The following is a 20291-nucleotide window of genomic DNA, read 5'->3' as shown; positions in this document are numbered from 1 at the left end:
GTTACAAACATGACCCTTACATTAAAGTGAGCGACATGATCGTTTTCGAGGTACCGCTAGTGTACATTTGTAGTAGTGTAGTCTTCTTATTCAGTCTACTAAAGGTTTCTTTTTTCAGGTGTGCCACCTATAGGCTACCCAAAGGATTTGTGTAGATTGTTCAGATTTTATAAAGAAGTATATTTTAATATAACCACAGTCTTGAAATTATGTATAACTTATTTATTGCGTGTGTACACGGTAGTCGGTGTAGGCTGTCATTAATTTTATAAGGCGAATGTTTTCATGTGTGTGAAATGTAAGTTAAAGCTTGAATTCCAAATGATCTCCGCATCACGCTGAGGAGCGCCCGCAACATGGTGGTACACGCATGGACATGTCTTCCCCAGTCACACGCTTCTGTGCAGCCAGCCGGTGTGGGGCCTTGTTCACATCTCGGATATGTTCAGAAACCATTCTCTTCTGTAGCACCTGTGACTTAGAGCACAAGAAGCACACATTAACCCTTTCCCACAGAATATCTTTGACTCACTGTCGGGCGAAACCTATAGTAATAATTTGCTTGTAGGGTATAGTTATGGAGTACCTTCACTAAACAATTTATTCTGTAAGAACCACTTAGTATATCACTTTCAAATTTTGTAACAATCGAAAATACACTTTAGTTATTCTAAAATGATACAATGAGATCACCTAATTACACGCAAGACCCCCCCCCCCCCCTGTGTTCAGAATGATACAACAGGAAGCATCCAATATGGTGCATAATGTTAAATTGCTTTTTCTTGAGGTCGGTCTAAATTGCTGGACATGATGGGGCTCTTATTTTCTTGGCAATGCAAAGAAAGCAGTTATTCACCGTGAATTTCCCAATTTATTTAATTTTCGGGATCAGTCGGATGAAGATATTTAGATAGCAAATCGTGCTTCCTCTCGGACATACAAACTATAAACAATTTTTGACTGAATGGGATTGGAAGATAAATGGACATTAGTTGGAACAGGCTATTATGTAATTAAGTAGAGGCTCATAGACAGGAACAGAATTAACTCAGGAATTAAAACTGATAGTTGTTTTTTACAAATAGGCCTAATATTTTAAAAGGAGATGGTACCTGAATGAACATTTTCTGTCCTGTGCCGTATTTCGGTTTCTCTCAGATTCATATCCTGTCCCAAATGCTTCCCATAACATTTTTATTATCATACTTACAATTTCAAACTCACCACCATTGCATTTGTCAACATACTGATCTAATTTGTAACAAATATCCTCCGCATTCAACTGGTTATGAGCAGCCATGTTGCTGCAATGTGTTTACATTCAGTCAGCTGTCTGTTCTATCTAAGAAAACGTATAAAAGAACACTTTATTTTAGTATTCCGTGCATGCCAGTAGTATCTAGGAAGTGTAGAGAATTCACTGGTTCCAACAAGTTATATGTTTAGCAGGCAGATGGCAGAGGAAGTCGGTTTGAAAGTCGAGTGCGCTTTACTACGCAACCTGCGGGAGACAATGTGCAAGTCCAGTAAGCTTTACTACGCAATCCACGGGAAAGAGTTAATTCTGAGAATAGTGCGCATTTATTGCAGAATTTTAGCTTTAAGAAACTCTTGGGCAATATCTCATCTATATATTAGCAGTTCACAGTATTTGCAATAGGTTATTACTGTCAAGTCACAGTTATTCATTGAACATCCCTCTTCCAACTTTAAAATTTTTCACAGACTCTCATGTGCCGTAATGATGTGCAAGAAATCCCTTTCATGCTGGTATCACTAAAGATATGTGTGGGATAATTCAGCTTCTTCAAATACCTCCACACCGAACCCGAATCACACTCGGTGAAATGAAATTAGCATGTTATCAGTTTACCTTCTGAGCTATCGAAAGAAGTCACTGACCTGAAAGCAACACACGCAGAGGATTGCAATTGACAATGTATACAGTAGCAACAAACAGAGCAAGGGAAGATGATAAAAATATCTCGCTTCTTCTCCTAAATACTCCACTGCATCTCCGCCTTCATCAGGATGTTGTCTTAGGAGAGCTGTACTCAAAAAATACTGCCAAGGCAGAATATTATTACACGCTCACCCAACATTACTAACAATGTTAAAAAGTTCAAATGATGCAAATCTTACCTGGAATTTCTTTTCAAGGAAAAATATATTCACCATGAGAGCCAGGGACCTACTGGCCATAACCTAATTCAATCTAGCACCCACCATTTTCTATCACCTCAGTAACTACCAGCACTGCAACTGGCTGACATATGATACGAAATGATGTCCATCACACAAAGATTCCATTACCAAAGCATGCAGAATAAATTCATAACCATGCACCCTCCAGACATCCATTTCAATAACCAACAGAGAGTCATAGGTTACGAATTACATTATGGTCCGTATTGACAATTGATCACTATAAAAAGGTAGGAAGGATCCACCTATTCAATACTATTAGCTTGTATGGTACCTGTACCAAGTGCACGTAACTTACAAACAACATACGGACATTCACCTCCAAATAGATTAAACAAAAGATCACTACATTGATGATAAGGAAAACCTATTCAAAGTACGAATGTTCCACTTAAAGGTACATAAGTCTTTACCCATGTTTCTATTGTACAAACAAGATATCAATCAAGTTGCTCGTCTACACGGAAAAGGATACCAATTCTCAGATCAACTCAAAAACAATGGCTGCTGCAGAAACGACAAAATAGTTCGTCATCAACCACAAAATTCTTGATGTTTTATTTAGTTTAAATTGTGGATATGTTATTCGGACTTCATCAATGGTTTAAATTATATCAGTGTTTACACAGAAAAAGATACCAACTCCCAGATTAACTCGAAAACAATGGCTGCTGTACAAACGACAAAATATTTCGCCTTGAACCACAACATTTTTGACGTGTTATTTAGTTTGAAGTGTGGATTGTTATTCAGACTTCATCAATAGTTTTCATTAACACAGAAATTGTGTCATATCGGTATTTATATCATTATTGATTATATGTGTGCTTATGTCTTCCAATTGGAGCATGGCTGAAAATGACCCAATGTATATTGGGTCGAAACTAGTCCCAGTTTTAAGTGACAATATACAAGCTAATAGTGGACCCTTCCTACCTTTCAATAGTAACAGACAGTCAGTTGATGGGTACTTAACACACGAAATATCCTGAAGCCTTGATCTTGAGACACTGCCTTCACATCTTTGTTACAAGCTGGACCTAACCAAGGTTCCTTCACTATCAAGCACACAACATTAAATCAGCTTTTTGCCACTACAAAACATAGAATGCACTGCCATCTCCCTAGCAAGTGCTACAGGCAAACTGTGCACTCAGCAGCCCTAATCTGGGGCCTTATGCCATCGACACCTCTTTCCTTGTCCCATGAACAATGCATTGTCACTAGCTGGACCCTTAGATGTACATCAAACGTGTCGTTTATTTTTCGGAAGAGTTCACAGCTTTGTTTAGCACACTGTGGCATATTCCCAGACACAGAAACAAAACAGAGACAAACCACGCCTAGAAGCCCATGCAGCAAATGGTGACTGCTGGTGTTAATATTGGGTAAGCGCATAGTAAATTTTGCCCATGCCAAACTTATTCAGCCACTGAGGGTTAAATTCTGATCTCTATAAAGTTATCTGGATAACACTTACAAGTGATTCATTTGTTGTTTCTTCAAGCCAGGCTGGTTCCTCCTTGATGTTCACTTCCAAGTCCATTTCACACTGCAACCGAAATAGTTAGGAGGTACTGCTGTTGTTGATTACTTCTGAAGACCTTACACTGAAACACAGGTCAGAAAAATATATTACCTTATTGCTGTCATTGGTAATTATATTTGTCAATAGACTAAACAACAAACTTGTTATTTTAAACACGTGTCAATATTATGATAATACAGAAAAGACCCAAAATTTCATGTGACTGCTGATATTGTGATCATACCTATAGGACTTCGAAGTTTTCTATGACGGAAACTACGATCATAGTCAAGGACTTTCAGTTTTACATGACTTCTAATACAGTGATCACTTGCAGACGATATCTAATTTAACATAATTTCGAAACTGAGATCATAGTCAAAAGATCCCTAGTTTTATATGACAACAAATTATCATATTCATGCCTATATAACATACAGTTTTATATGGAACTGATCCACAGCAAAATAACTTTTCATTTAAAAAATCCAACATACATTGATTGTGATCGAAATGAACAAAATTCCTTGAAAATTCAGTGACTATTCCATCTGCATACCACTCTGATCACCCGGGTCCATATCCTTGAATCTTCTTAACTTTTGTATCCTCTGCATTTTGCTTCAAAACTAACTGAACAATTTCACAGTGCCATGAGATTTGTTCCATCAAACTCTTCCTTCCTAGGATCAAATTCTCACATACCATTCTCCTCTCAGCAAGCTGATTCACTATCTCCTTATTTGAGACATGTTCTACCCATCTGCTCTTCAACAACTTATGATAACACGACACTTCAAAGGCTTCAACTCTGCTTCTCTTGCCACCAGTTATAATCCATGTTTCACTTCCACACAGTGCTGCACACTCAGTGTAAACATAATTTTTAAGTTTTTCAATCCATTGAATCCAAAAAACATGTTGAAGAAAAGATGGGAGTTTAGGCAGGATTTCGTCTTGACATTTATAGGTAATGAGGAGGTATATGACAGCGTACCACAACAAGTGGTTTCGGATGCATTCATAAAAAAGAAGGCAGGGAGAGGAGATCCAATTATAAAAGCCAAAAACTAAAAATAAGTTGTATGAAGACTGGTAGAACAAACAAACTGGTTCAAAGTAGAAACAGGACTTCATCAAGGATGTGGATTATACCCTCTACTCTTCATTACAGTTATAGATGAAATCCACAAGAGTTTACAACAGAAATGGAAACCAAGGAGGAATAGTAAGATGACACAGTAATATGGGGAGATGAAATAGAAGTAAAAGAACAAGTTACTGTATGGAATCAAAATAAGTGTGCAGAAATGTATAATAGTAGTGGTGCGCAGCAACGGTACTGAAATGAGCAGACACAAGTAATAACACAGAATGATAATAACAACAGAAATAAAACACCAGGCCCCCCAAAAAGGAAGGAAACTTACCCTAAAACCCAGAGAGACATGGGCGCCCGCAGCATGTTTTTCAGGGGAGGGGCACATTAACAATTTTCTTGAATATAAAAACTAATATAACGTCAGCAACATTAAACTGTTCACAGAAATTTCCGGTTATAACAAATTCTAGATGACTGTCAGCAAGTTCAGTTTATGAAATAAGCTGGTATGATATTAAATCAATTGAACATCAACCTTTTTAGAATTCCAGGGGGGGCAAGCCCCCCCTTGCCCCCCTTGCGGGCGCCCATGCAGAGAGACATGGAAGTAGTGGATCAGAAAACATACCAATACGGTGTCAGTCTAATACGCATTAAAAGAAAAACACCTCTTAAAACTGAAGAACAAAATTTAATTTAGGAAAAACATTAAGCTTTAAAATTGAATTAGCAGAGAGCAAAATTAGGGTTTAAAATTAAATTAACAGAAAGCAAAATTTAAGTCATCTTCAATTAAAATGCAAAAAGGGTATAAACAATAACAATTTTTTAAATGAGAACAAGATTAACAACTAGGAGACTAACCCTACTTGAAACACGATCGGCCGATGTAAAAGAAAAATAGTTGAAATGGAAATTGCATAACTTGTAATCAAGCTTAAATTTTAGTTTTTAAGTTACACCAGAAATAAATTTAAGAAGAAAACATTTTCAAAGATTCACAACGTGCATGTGATATTCACAAGCTCCGCGACATAGTTCAAAATGATGACAACGAGAAGCTGATGTCTTGGTCCAGAAGGATCTTTGAATTCAATGCCAAAACACACCAATATTTAATTCAAGGAATTGCTTATATTTTATGGGACAGCCATACCATGATATGCAAATCAATTCCACACGATACAGACACGAAAGCGTGTATTCACGGAAACACAAATTAACATAAATTTAACTTAAAATAAATTGAAGTACACTCTTAATTTCTTTCTTTTAATAAATTCTCAGCCTTACTTGAGTTCTGCTTGTTACAAGACGTCCTAATGAGATTCCTTAAGGCATATCACCAAAATAATCCACTAGTTTGAGTTTATATAAGTTACATTAAAATGTACATAATCCAGAAAAATATTACCATGAAGAAGCAAAAGAAAGAGTTGGAGTTGAAGAATTAAAAATAAATACACCACTAACACTATGTATATCCACAGATAAAACTGCCACGCTGGCTGCCATCACCACAGCAATGACCAAACAAGGAGACAAGAACAATCAACCCCAAAACACTGCGCAACAATGGGAAGCACACACGATATGAAACAAAAGGGAACAGATCACACAACTCGGAAGAATTACATGTTAACATAAAATAATAAATGGCGATATGAAAATTAATATTAATAATAATTTAAAACTCTTGCAGAAACTCATATGATATTTAAACCGCCTTTAACATAAATTTGAAATTAATAATGCATTATGTAATATTTTAAAATGAGCCTGCTTGCAATAATAATAATAATGAAAAATGCAATTAATCAACTTCACATGAGTCAGACAATTTAACCTGACCCAAATGGAAATCAAATAACTTGTTAACAGGCCTAAATTTCGGATTGTAAGTTACACCAGAAATAAATTTAAGATGAAAACAGTTTCAAAGATTCGTAACGTAGACATGATATTCACAAGCTCCGCAACATAGTTCGAAATGATAACCACGAGAAGCTGATGTCCTTGTAGAGAAGGATGTTTGAATTCAATGCCAAAACACACCAAAATTTAATTCAAGGCATTACTTACAGTTAACACTCCCACAAGATACAGACATGCAGGCATGCATTCCCAGAAACATAAATTTCCACAGTGGAATGCCATATCTAAAAATGTTAATGAAAAGAACAACAGCGTAACCTCGGATACAGTGGTGACAAGAGTTAATAGAGAAGGAACAGGGAATACTGAAGTAAATGGAAGAAAAATTTGAAGTTATGGAAAACTTCAGTATTCGGGGTGAATAATTGCAGAAAATGGGAAAATAAACTAAGAAAGTGGAAAGAAAATTGAACAAGCCAATGGGTCTTACCAATGTGTGACAAGTATAATCTGGAACTGGGACATTCTACAGCGATACAGAAAATATCGCACCCAATGTATTACACACCAATTATGACATATGCAGCAGGCACATGGACAACAACAAACCATGATGAAAGCAGAATCTATGAGGCACAGATAAATATCCTTAGAGGGATAATAGGGATGATATGAAGGGATAAAATCAGAAACATAGGAATAAGGGAGAGAATTGGATTCCCTAAACTCCAAGGCAAGATAGAGACCAGTAAGATGAAATGGTATAGATACATGATGAGAATGGAAGAGGACAGAGTTCCAAAGTGTGAGTATTTACAGAGAAACTGATAGGAGAAAGGCATCACGGAATGCCCAGGAAGAGGTGGATGCATACCGTGAAGGAGAGTACATAGAAGATAGGTGTAAATGTAGAAAATATATTGGAGGAAGGAAAGGAGTGGTGGAGAGATAGAAAACTGAGGAGGTCCTTGATTCACAACTGTACCCAGAAGAATAGAAATGGAAAATGAAGAAGAATAATCTATTGAACTGAAGACTAAAATTTATACAACACTGTCATTAGCTCATTTCATTGAACAATGCCACCAACCTTTATTCAAGTGTCCTATCTTTATTTTTCTGTGCATGTCATAAAGGGTTGCTTACCAGAGTGCCCCTTGAAATGAGTACCATGTCAAACAAGTGGTTTAAATGTTTAGCAGTTTTTATTGTTCCCCAAGTGGTACGAAACTTGTCTGTGTTGAATACCTACTGTGAGTGGTGCCTCACTGAATTCATTTCAGCCAAGAGGAGAGTATGTTAGCCACTATGTGATATTCTACTGTAAAAGTAAACTTACTGCACTAACAGTGAATACTACAATTTCTTACACATGTAATATGAGCTTCGTTCCTTTGGCCAATTGTGTTGATTCTTGCTCATTGCCAGGAAACAGATTTCTATGTAAAAAAATATCTATTCAGAAACTATGGTTAATTGTATTTTGTATATCTCAACATAGGGGACACTACTTAAGTGTGCCACGATTACTATCTGCGCACTTTTTAGCGATAGATTTGTGTACGGGTTTGAGGAGTAAGGAAGGAGCTATTCTGGTTCCCGTAGTACTGCCAACTGAATGGAAATAAAATCTGAATTGAATCGATAATATGATCGATCAATATGAATTTTCTAAACCTTTGTTATCTTAAGCCAACAACTGTGTCACACGCACATTATATAACATTATATAACACTTCTCGATGCGAATCTTATTCCTAGAGTGAATTCTATAGTTTGGCGTTGCTGTGTAAATAACAACAGTACTAGTACGTAAAGTGTACGCCAGATGTCGCACAGCGATGCATAAGCGATTCATAGTTTATGTTTCAAAGGTTGCCAGTACGAATCTCGAAGATTGCCGAGGTCGACCGATTCAGCACTAGGGTGTAAATCTATCGCTAAAAAGTGCGCAGATAGTACTTGTTCTGGCCATCACTGGTTAATCTATTAATATGGTATAGTTTTTACTTTCAAGTAATTGCATTTTGCAATTTCCAGAACCAGAATTTAGTCCTGAAGATTTTACTCCCTTTCTTGCTAATAGTTTAATATCGCACTATCACATCAAAGGGAAAGGGCTAGGATTACGAAGATTAAGGTTAAGATTAATTAATGAGAAAATGGGGAAAGCATGGTAACAATTCGCAGGGCTGCCGATCGTGTAATTCAAACCCAAGCCAACTCATCGCCACTCGCCCCTGAAGACGACCTTTTACACACCAAAAATTATCAGGAACTATGTTACAAAAGAGAGGCAGCCTACTGTTAAGAAAAACATGAGAACGAAATACTGGATATAGCTGTTGTGGCCTAATGATTTGATACAAAAGAATCTCCAAAATACCACTCATATACCAAGAATTTTACATATTCAGATTATGTTACAGATATCCTAAACGGAACAACTCTCATGAGTTAGAATCCTTCTTTTGCAGCCTACAGTGTAAAGAAAAACTCAACATTCACAGCGTCACTTTTAATACACACACAGATGTAAATAACATTTCAACACATTAATTAAAATTATACATCATACTTTGCAACTTGTTTCTGAAACAACCATCTAAGGATAAAATTTAAGAAAATTAAAAATACGAAATATGTAGGCTAGAATGCTGAAAGTGAGAAATCTTAGTGTTATGTTAGTACGGTTCCCAATTGAGATCTATAAGTTTGGCAAAAGTAAATTATTGAAACTTGAACATTACCGACAATGTGTTAGAGGTTGTGAACACACTACAAAATGATAGAAATTACAATTCCTCAATGAAGATAATCTGTAAAACAGTTAACGGTTAAGCTGTACAACTGGCTAATACACGTCTTATATAACAACATACCATACACTTCGAAACAAAACCGGATATTTTAATGCAGTTTAATCACTTTAAACAAAGCCTGAAGAGCAAATTACAGTTCTGTCATTCCGTAGCACAGGCGGAATTTAGAAAATGAGTTATTACCACTGACAACTCCGAAATATAGGACACTTATTGAAAAGAGCACTCTGTGTAATGTGCTGCTATGTCTGGCCCAAAGAGGATGTATAAGCAAGAAAGTTTTTTTTTCCGTGGAGGGCGGTGGAGGGGCGAAGGTCGGTTCCCCCGCATGACCATCACGAGCGTCTAGTGGTAGTCCAGTCCTTGCACCAAACAGAGAGAGCGCATGCCCTAACTCCCGCCTCCTCTTCCCGCGTAAAGAAATCTTATCTTTCCACAAGACAGAGATGTTCCATTCGCCCCTTCTTACGAGAGATAATCAGCTGATTTAGTGACTGACATATATTTAAACGTAATTACACAAGGAAATGGATAATGAAAACCCAAAATTAGGTGATAATTAATTAATGACAATAAGTACGGTAAAGAATTTTAGCCAAACGAAATTATCTTCCGTATTTTAAACATGTTACGTCCATTTTGCATTCAGATTTTAAAAAAATACTACAGGTAAGAAGCGATACCGAACGGAGTGGCCGAGTAATGGTATGTCCTGAGTGTGCCATTTTTACTTTCAGGCAAATGCCGGGACAGTTCCTATTCATAGGCCACAGCCGATTCCTTCCACCTCCTTACCCAACTTTATTCACCCTCGTTCATTTCATCTTCATGTCCGACTCGTTGGCTGAAGGTTCCCGGGTTCGATTCCCGGCCGGTTGTGGGATTTTAACCTTCATTGGTTAATTCTAATGGCCCGGGGGCTGGATATTTGTGCTGTCCCCAACATCCCTGCAACTCACACAGCACACATAACACTATCCTTCACCACAATAACACGCAGTTACCTACACATGGCAGATGTCGCCCACCCTCATCGGAGGGTCTGCTTTGCAAGGGCTGTACTCGGCTAGAAATAGCCACACGAAATTAAAAGTTCATCTTCATTAGCTCCTCAACTGAGGTAGGCGTCAGGAAGGGCATGCGGCCGTAAAACATGCATAAATTTCATATCACCTCATAACCGACCTCGTATCAGGAAACGGAACTGAGGTATAGACATACATACAAGTAAGAAGCAATATCATGTGCTACAGCCAGTGCCGTAATCATGCTCTTTTAAATTTAATTAATTAATTTGAATAATTTCACTCACCATTTTAAAACGGACATCCTTATAGCTTCCTTGAGTTTTGATATGTCATTTGCCAATAGATTTTAGTACGTAGCCTAAGTACCGGAAAGATGGCAGTGGTAACTATAATTTTGTTCGATCTGCACATTTTTTCACAGCTGTGCGTCTTATGAAGGAATGATCCTCGCCCCCATGACTTTCTGCTAAAATTAGTAACACACTTACATTAACACTATCACTAAGCACTATCAATTATACATTTGGGTTAATTTTCATTGTCACTCACGATTACAAAACCATCAAGTTCCCCAGAAATAATACATCGCACATAAATTAAACTGGAGTTAATGCCGGAGACAGTATACGATAATATCACTACGAGAATGTAATAGTTTCTGTCCTTAAACATTTAACATTAATTCTGGACATCTTCATCATTTTCAGCAGTAGCATGGAGAACCAAATTTGCCGCAATGTTTTGTGCTTCTTGGGTGGTAGGTCTCGATATGCTCTTTCCTGATTTTTTCTTAGATTTTTTTATTTGAAACAGTCTTTGGCGGGGAATGTTTTTGTTACATGGCTCAGCACTGGTGCTTATTCTGTGCTGTTCTCTATTTTTCTTCTGTCGAATAGCAGCCAGTATGGCATTTATTGGTGCCATTTGCTTTTCTATAGCCTTAACTTCCTCGTATGTTTCTGTATCGTTTATGATTGTTGTTAGTGTCTGCAACAGTTGCTGTTTCTTAATTTGCAGAGATACAGACACAGCAGAACTTTCAGACTGTCTCAATGTCTCCGTAAGTATGTCAGCCTCATTCTCATGTGCGTCATTTGTGCCCATCACTAGATTATCCGTCACATCATCTTCGTTGACTTGCTCTCGTTGTTTGTTCTGCACGCGGCAAATCAAATGAATATGTTTACACATATTCCATTTGACGGCGGAATCCGGACAGCTGCATATGTCTTTGTGTATACATGCATTGCATTTGTTGTACACAATCTTACAGTCACATGTTTCCACTATCTTCCGCACCCTGTACATTTCCTTTGTAGACGAGGAAGAAGAGATCACGTCCTATGAGCCAATATCGTTTTCCATGACAAGTTCTTCAGACATTGTGGTACTTGCTTTGTGTCTTTGCCGAAGATCAGTGATCTTAGAAGTTATTTTGCCTTTATGGATGATGACCAGTCGATCAATAACGTTGTCCCTGACAAAAGTCATTAAGGGTGTATCGATTTATCAAGGCGTTTTACGCTCTTGCCGTGCACATATATATACTTAATTGTCTTCTGCATTGCTTCTATATGCATATTGGTATTTTAACCACAGTGCACTCTATAGCAGTGGGCCCACATCTCTTTGCTTGGAACACAGAAATCTCGAAAATAGTTGCCAAATTCTGACGTGTCAGGATCTTCACACAACATTTTCAAACCAGCATCTAACATAACATCAAATGAAGCCGATTCTCTTTCTTCCGTTATTGTTCTTAACAACGTGTATACTTCAACTCGTTTTTTCTTCTTTGTCACTTTTGAAAGATTCTTCCTCCAGGCTCTGTCAACATGGCAGGTACAAAATAATCTCTTCTTAGGTATGTCCATAACAGCACACCAAGCATTATAAAAAGCATCTGCCATGTCGGACATAAACACATTGGGAGATATTTTGTTCATTTCATTACGGATATGTTGTAAGAAAATAGATAACACACCTTGGTCAGACCTGTTCGAAATTAAAAAGGCGCAGGGAAATCCTTGCCTTAAGTCGTCCAATACTATGAGAGTAAAAAGTTCATAACCATAACTATTAAGTCCAAGTGTGCCATCGATGCACACACAGTCGCTTCCATATTTTTCAAGCATACTACGTTGTGCATCGTTCATTATCACCAATACGAAGTCTTCTTTCTTGAGCCCGTGGTACTCCTCTCCTGGTTGTTTATACAATAATACACACATGTTGCCGCTTTCTTCCATTTCCTGTACCCATGCACTAACACTAATACCATCATCTTGATGTCGCATCACATCACTGTTCAAATTGAAACTTTGTTCGATATTATGCAGGTCTTTCTTAGTGATAAGTCATCTACAATAGAATTTCGAACTTCGTCCAAAATTGTATCCATAGGAATATGAGCTGCAATTTTAGAAGCTATCACTTCGCGTTCTTGCTGTTTAAGTCGTAGATGCCCCAGATCACCCTTATGACTTACATGTGTAGTTATAAAAGAAACCTGACATGCTCCGTCTTGCGAAAGTGTCATTTTCATGCTTACTGGGCAAAATCCACTTACCTTGCAACTTCCTTGGATTTTAACATGTCTTTTGCCCGTAGATTTTGACACGTATGTACCGGAACGATGGCAGTAGTAAGTGTACACTTTTGTTCCATCTGCACGTGGTTTCACAGCAATGCGCCTTATGAAGGAAGAATTCGTTTGATTTTCAACGGATTCTTTCCAGGACCTGAAATCTGTGAAGGAAGTAAAGTGTTTCTCTTCGGAGGCTAGGTGAATGTCATGGATCTCTTTGAGATGCTGAACCATGCCTTTATCTGTAGGTGCCGTAAAATCGCAAATACAACCATTCAAATTCTTAATCATCCACGAGGGAAGTAGTAACTAATGGATCCTTCGTTGATGTTTTCGAAGACCTGACAAGTCAGCAAACCGTTTGTCACACAAACTGCACAGATGTTGTCCCTCTCCCTTAGAGTTTATCTTCTTATGGACTAATTTTCTCACTTCAGAAGGATGACACTTTTTTAATATGTCTGTGTAAACTTCGGGTATGTTCATACTGCCGATCACACTCCGAACACTTAAACATTTTGTAATCACGATTGTCACTTTTCGTTAAAAGCAATCAACGACTAGTTCTCACTTATCATGCCATTTAATGACTGACTTAGAACGCGAGGTAAAATATATTTATCGGGAGATAGCAGCCCTGAAGATGGTTTTCCGTGGTTTCCCATTTTCACACCCGGCAAATACCGGGGCTGTACATTAAGGCCACGGCTGCTTCCTCCACTTCCTATGCCTTCCCTATCCCATCGTCACCATAAGACATAACTGTGTCGGTGCGACATAAAACAAATAGCAAATATATATATATATATTTACGCGTCCAAACAGTTGTGTTAGGTTCACGATTGTCACTTCTCACTGAAAGTAATCAACGACTATCTCTCACTTGTCATTCCAACTAGACTGACATAGGAAGTGAGGAAAAATATAACTGAGTTAAATGCATGCGCGCAAACAGTAAACTTACTACAGCGTACTTCATACTTAATAAAATTAGAAGTTATATAGATCTTACAAAAACGTGTATTAATTAGCAAATATTTTCAAGAAATGCAATGCTAATTTAGCAATATTGGGGATGTGTCAACGAGCGTCTAGAGATAGTCCAGTCCTTGAGATAAGATTTCTTCACGCGGGAAGAGGAAGCGGGAGTTAGGGTATGCGCTCTTTCTGTTTGGTGCAAGGACTGGACTACCACTAGACGCTCGTCATGACCATCGATCCAATCTACAATGCCTCCGACATGCTATTATTTCTAAGAAGAAGAAAGAGATAGCAGGGAGGAGTGGGAAATTATACAAGGAGTATCTGCCGGTTTCCATGTCAGACACGTTACAGTACCACGGCACGAGTTTGTGTTAGGTATTGAAGGGTCAGGAAAAAACCACATAGGCAGAAAGAAGAAATAGCCTACATGTAAAACCTGACATCTTGTGATAGCACATGCAAGGATGTGGGCTGGAGAAAAGGTCCAGTGATAGTGTTAGTTGGACTACAGGGGAATATATATATATATGGTGTGGAGGCATTTACTGGAACTTCAAAGGAGTTCAGAGCAAGAGTCGAGTGCCGTTACTAACTGTGTAAAATATACACACTGCATGATAGACAGGAAGGCATTGACTTCGAAAGTATTACAACCAGAACTCAATAAATTGCTGAACGATGCAGTCAGTGTTGTAAATCTTGTGAAAGCAAAAGCTTTAAACAGTAGGCCATTTTCCATTTCTATTTCTGCGAGATGGGATCTACACGATTTGCTTCTATTGCACAGGGAGGTACGTTGGTTGTCCCATGGTAGAGTCCTTCGTCACACTGGCGTAGCCAAGGGGGGGGCCCACTGGGGCCGCCCCCCCCCCCAAAAAAAAATGTTTCCTGAAACTAGAGGGAGGATCAGCAGTTGTTTTACGTACGATACGAACAACTTAAAACTTACGCCGAAATGACGAATTAACGTAGCGACAAAGAATCTACTAGCAGGGTTTAATACGGCCATTCATAATTCTCCATATTTGTACTGCTTGAATGAAAGGAAGTCACTTAGGATTGTGATGTGCGGGGATATTTCACTGTAGAGACCTCAGTATTGGGAATGTGTTGACAAATGCCAAAGACGAGGAAAGGGGCAATTAGCCAGGGATTACTCAGTAGGGGGCCGGAACGTGACCACCGAGATAACGGGGTTCACAGCCAGAAACAGTTGAACAACATCGTGTCAGCTTTTGCAGATCAGTTCCAGGAAACTGGGGTTGTACCGTGGTTGAATGATGTGCTGCAGCGTTCGGAAGACTGTGACAGGATTGTGAGCTGCACGTTAGTTTCTCATTTTGTGCCATATAATAACTTTATTTGTCACTAAGGGCAAAATAATGTGCATCCTGGGTAAGTTATGATTTTTTTAAAATTCTAATAGCAAGACAGATCGCAGATGCGTACCTTAGTTCTATAGGTAGGTCCATATATTTTGTCAAATGCCCGGGGACTGATTGAAACTTCAAATGGCACCATCAAAAGTGCATGTAACTATCTTGTAATTAGCGGACGTGAAAACTCAGTTCCAATGGTTCTATCTTCTCATCAAGACGGCCGAGGCTTGAGTCGCAGTCGATGCATGAAACATTTTTAAAATGGGAAGTCACGTTCTATTGATACCGATTCTGCTTAAAACACTAAGTCGCGTGTCTTACCTTTCTTTAGTACTTTTGAGTAATAACCGCATCATTTATGATGGTGTATTTTGAGTATCAACCATTCTTCGGGCTTACCTTGTACCTTAAATGGTGAGTGGATGCAGTGGCGTACCCACGAAATAATTTCAGTGGTCAAGTCTAGGCCAGTAGCGTGGATACAACTTTTCCATGGAAGGGGTTGTGAAAAGATGTTTTATTTTGTATTTAGAATTTGCTTTACGTCGCACCGTAGGTCTTATGGCAACGATGAGAAAGTAAAGGGTTAGGAGTGGGAAGGAAGCGGCCGTAACCTTAATTGTATGTTGTATGTTCAGTCCTAAGGCTGGTAGGATCCTCAACAGCTCCGCCATCAGCTGTCATTAAGGTGTGAAAATGGGAAACGACCAAAAACCATCTTTAGGGCTGCCGACAGTGGGGTTCGAAGCGGATGCAAACACACAGCTGTGCGCCCTTAACCGCACGGCCAGCTCTCCCGGTGGATATGAAAAGAAAGCCGGTCCTACGGAGTGCGGTGACGGATCTTCTGTAGATATTGATGGTTTTGATTGTTACCATGTAATTATATCCAACAATAAAAATCATAGCTTCTGTACTCTAAACCGGCTGCATTATTGAAACTGTTCGTAAAATTGATAATATCGTTCTTCGTTTGTGAGGAAGTAGAATCTTCATTTAATTTTTTTCTAAAAAAAAAGAAGAACCACTTTGGTACTACGCCCCGTGAAGGTGACTACCTGCCAGGTCGTAAATATTTCGATCACGGGAGACTCATGGCCAACTCTATTGCACCCACAAACAAGGCTGTATCTTCCCGATCCCATGCCTTTCTTAACTCTGTCAGTGGCGGGCATCGAATGCAGGATGCCTTAAGTCTAATTCTAAAATAAGGTGACCTAAAAGTAACAAGCCGACGCCGCGGTGTAGGGGTAGTTTGCCTGCCTCTTACCGGAGGCCCCGGGTTCGATTCCCGGCCAGGTCAGGGTTTTTACCTGGATCTGAGGACTGGTTCGAGGTACACTCAGCCCACGAGCTTATAATTGAGGAGCTATCTGACGGTGAGATAACGGCCCCAGTCTAGAAAGCCTAGAATAACGGCGGAGAGGATTCGTCGTGCTGACCACAGGACACCTCGTAATTTGCAGGACTTCGGGCTGAACAGCGGTCGCTTGGTAGGCGATGGCCCTTCGGGGCTGTTTCGCCATGGAGTTTGGTTTGGAAAAGTGTACAGAGAAGGAAGCGACACCCCTGCAAGGCTCTTTAGCTTCCAGCTAGTTCTTCCGTCCGGTGTCGTGCGTTTAGGACAGTTGGAAAACGTACGCCTTAATAAATGCTCTTCATAAAACCTGTGTAAACATACTAACTGAATCTATTTATAACAATAATCCCAAACGCCTCCTTTTCATGTGGTTCAGTTGGTTGAGTCGCTGTCCTTCTGAGTCCGAGTTCGCAGGTTCAAATCCCGACTTTGGTCGGTGGCCCTCAAAACGGTGTTGAAATGGCAACAGCTCCATGTCGTTGGTTTCTGGTACGTTAATAAAAATTATACATACGAATATTAGCGTCATAAAACTGTAACTTTATACTACTATATTCTGCACCCCAGGCTTGCGAGGGAAACGAACTAACAATTTGCTTTACGTCGCAACGACACTGATAGACCTTATGGTGACGGTGGGATAGGAAAGGCGTAGGAGTTGGAATGAAGCGGTCGTGGCCTTAATTAACTTACAGCCCCAGCATTTGCCTGGTGTGAAAATGGGAAACCACGGGAAACCATTTTCAGGGCTGCCGGCAGAAGGGTTCGAATCCACTGACTCCCGGATGCAAGCTGACAACTGCGCTGCCCTAACCGCTAGGGAAACTAATAGGACAAGTTAAACACTCCCTAGCATATGTTGTGACATATATTTTTCTTTACCAACTAACAAAATATCTATACCCATACCCCTTAAATTCTATATTTACTTATTTCTCTATTAGCGCCCTTTTTACAGTGGCGAAGTTAGGGGTCGAGGCCCTCTCGTATACTTAACCACATACTAATCAAAATCTTAAATAAAATACTGAGATACGTAAAACAGTTAAAACTACATAAATTAATAGTTTTAAAAATAAATTTAAATACATTACTAACTAAATTAATATTAAAACTAATTAATATTGAAAAGTGCGGCTGCATGGCTAAATGGTTAGCGAGTTGGCCTTTGGTCACAGGGGTTCTGGACTCGATTCCCAGCAGGGTCGGGAATTTTAACCATCATTGGTTAATTTCGCTGGGACAGGGGCTGGGTGTATGTGTCGCCTTCATCATCATTACATTCTCATCCCGACGCGCAGGTCGCCTACAGGTGTCAAATAAAAATACCTGCACCTGGCGAGCCTAACATGTCCTCGGACACTCCTGGCACTAAAAGCCATACGCCATTTCATTTCAATATTAAAAGCTCTCAAAAATGACATCCTCAGGCACGCAAACATTCACACTTCAACCATTCAGTCAGCTGTCCTCAGCAGGTAGTCTTGGCAGGTTTAATTTAATTTCGTGTGGCTATTTCTAGCCGAGTGCAGCCCTTGTAAGGCAGACCCTCCGATGAGGGTGGACGGCATCTGTCATGTGTAGGTAACTGCGTGTTATTGTGGTGGAGGATAGTGTTATGTGTGGTGTGTGAGTTTCAGGGATGTTGGGGACAGCACAAATACCCAGCCCCCGGGCCATTGGAATTAACCAATGAAGGTTAAAATCCCCGACCCGGCGGGGAATCGAACCCGGGACCCTCTGAACCGAAGGCCAGTACGCTGACCATTCAGCCAACGAGTCGGACGTCTCGGCAGGTGACCTTAAATCTTAATAAAGAGCTAGTTTCTCTGACCTGAGCTGACAGGGAATTCCATAATGTGACGCCGATCACCACAAATAATCTATTAATTGTATTTGTGCGGTGCAGTGGAATAGAAAGATAGGATATAGAACGTGTATTTAAGTTGTGAAATGATGATAAAAAGGTGAATTTAGAAGAAATATGCAGTGGCTAACTTTCAGCTAACACTCTAAACACCATCGTTAAAGTGTGTAGCTGCCGACGTTTATCAGGCTTCAGCCATGAGACAGCCTGATAGTATGGGGTGGTATGAACATCGTACCCGATGTTGTAAATAAATCTCAGACAGGAATTCAGTGCTCGTTGAAGTTTAAGTGTTTCTTCTCTCGTCATATCAACTAATACAACGTAACAGTAATCAAGAATAGGGAGAATGAGTGTCTTTATTAGTTTTGCCTTTAGCTCAAATGGAAATATATCCCTCTGCCGTTTAAGAGGGTGAAGCACCCCAAAAGTCTTTTTTACGTATTTCTTTCGTGTGACCAGAACAATCAAGCGTTTCATTCATAATTAAGCCAAGATTTTTAACCGGTTTACTGTGGGGAATAATGTTCCCATTCAGTAGGATAGGCGGAATTGCGACATTGTTTGAGCAGCTCAGTAATTTTCGTGGTCCAATTATGATTGCCTGAAATTTTGTGGAGTTTAGTATAAGAGAATTTCGTTGTGCATATATACTGAGTCATCAGAGGTCATTGTTAATATCTTGTCTTGCAGTGTCGATATGTTATTTCCTGTCACGGATGGTATGTCATTGATATAAATACAGAAAAGTAAGGGCCCTAGAATACTGCCCTGCGGGGCACCCACTAAGTTTCATTTTCTATTTAGAGGCCTTGTCGTTCACTGTTACACGCTGTTGATGGTTACTCAAATAATAACTAAGAAACTTAAGCGCAGCCAGGTCGAAATTTTGCATTTCCATTTACTTTATCATAGTCGGAATTTCTATAGTGTCAAAGGTGCTACTGAAGTCAAGAATGATAAGTTTAGTGAGCAGTCGTTTGTCTATAGCGTTTCTTCTTACCTTCAAAAGTGCTGTCGCGGTACTGTGACCCTTCTTAAATCCCGATTGCAAAGGGTCCAAAGAAGCATTTTTGATTTAGGTATTCCAGAACTTGCTCATATACTAAACGTTCAAAGGCTTTAGAAAGCGCAGGGAGTATGAACACATAACGAATGTCAGAGAGAGATTGTGGGTCTAAACTCTTAGGTACCAGTATAATATTCAATATTGTCTGTTTTCCAGACAGTAGGGAAAATTCCGTTTAGTAAACAGTAGTTCAGTATGTGCGTCAGTATAGGCAGGACAGCACCAATAATGTTATGTATAAAAGTAATAGGATTACCATCTACACGCGTGGCCTTTGATTTAATGGAGTACAAAGCCTTTTTAACCTGATTTTCTGTGACACTGTGAAATGTGAATGGTGGATTGGCTGGAGGGGAGGGCGGTGATTCGGTGCAGTTAATTGGGGTAGGTTGAATATTTATTCTACTAGAATAATCGTTCAGTTCGTCAAGTAGAATATCAGGAGTTGTCTGGCTCTGTTGATGTCTTCCTATCCCCAGAGC

The 20291-nt window shown here is 39.3% G+C and overlaps 1 protein-coding gene across 1 annotated transcript in view; it reads right to left on the bottom strand.

The window, feature by feature from the left end:
• LOC136885360 (zinc finger protein 567-like) overlaps positions 1-9497 on the bottom strand; it is a 48827-nt gene extending 39330 nt beyond the window's left edge. The window contains exons 1-2 of the mRNA XM_068230253.1: positions 9464-9497; positions 3689-3818 (exon numbers count right to left, since the gene is read on the bottom strand). Coding sequence (XP_068086354.1) covers positions 3689-3754 — 66 coding nt within the window. The 5' untranslated portion in view covers positions 3755-3818; positions 9464-9497. The remainder of the gene's footprint in view (positions 1-3688; positions 3819-9463) is intronic.
• Between the last annotated feature and the right edge of the window lie 10794 nt (positions 9498-20291).

This window comes from Anabrus simplex, chromosome 14 (genome assembly GCF_040414725.1).
Source record: "Anabrus simplex isolate iqAnaSimp1 chromosome 14, ASM4041472v1, whole genome shotgun sequence".
Classification (NCBI taxonomy): domain Eukaryota; kingdom Metazoa; phylum Arthropoda; class Insecta; order Orthoptera; family Tettigoniidae; genus Anabrus; species Anabrus simplex.
Note: the sequence above shows the minus strand (reverse complement) of the source record. Positions and strands in the feature narration are given on the sequence as shown.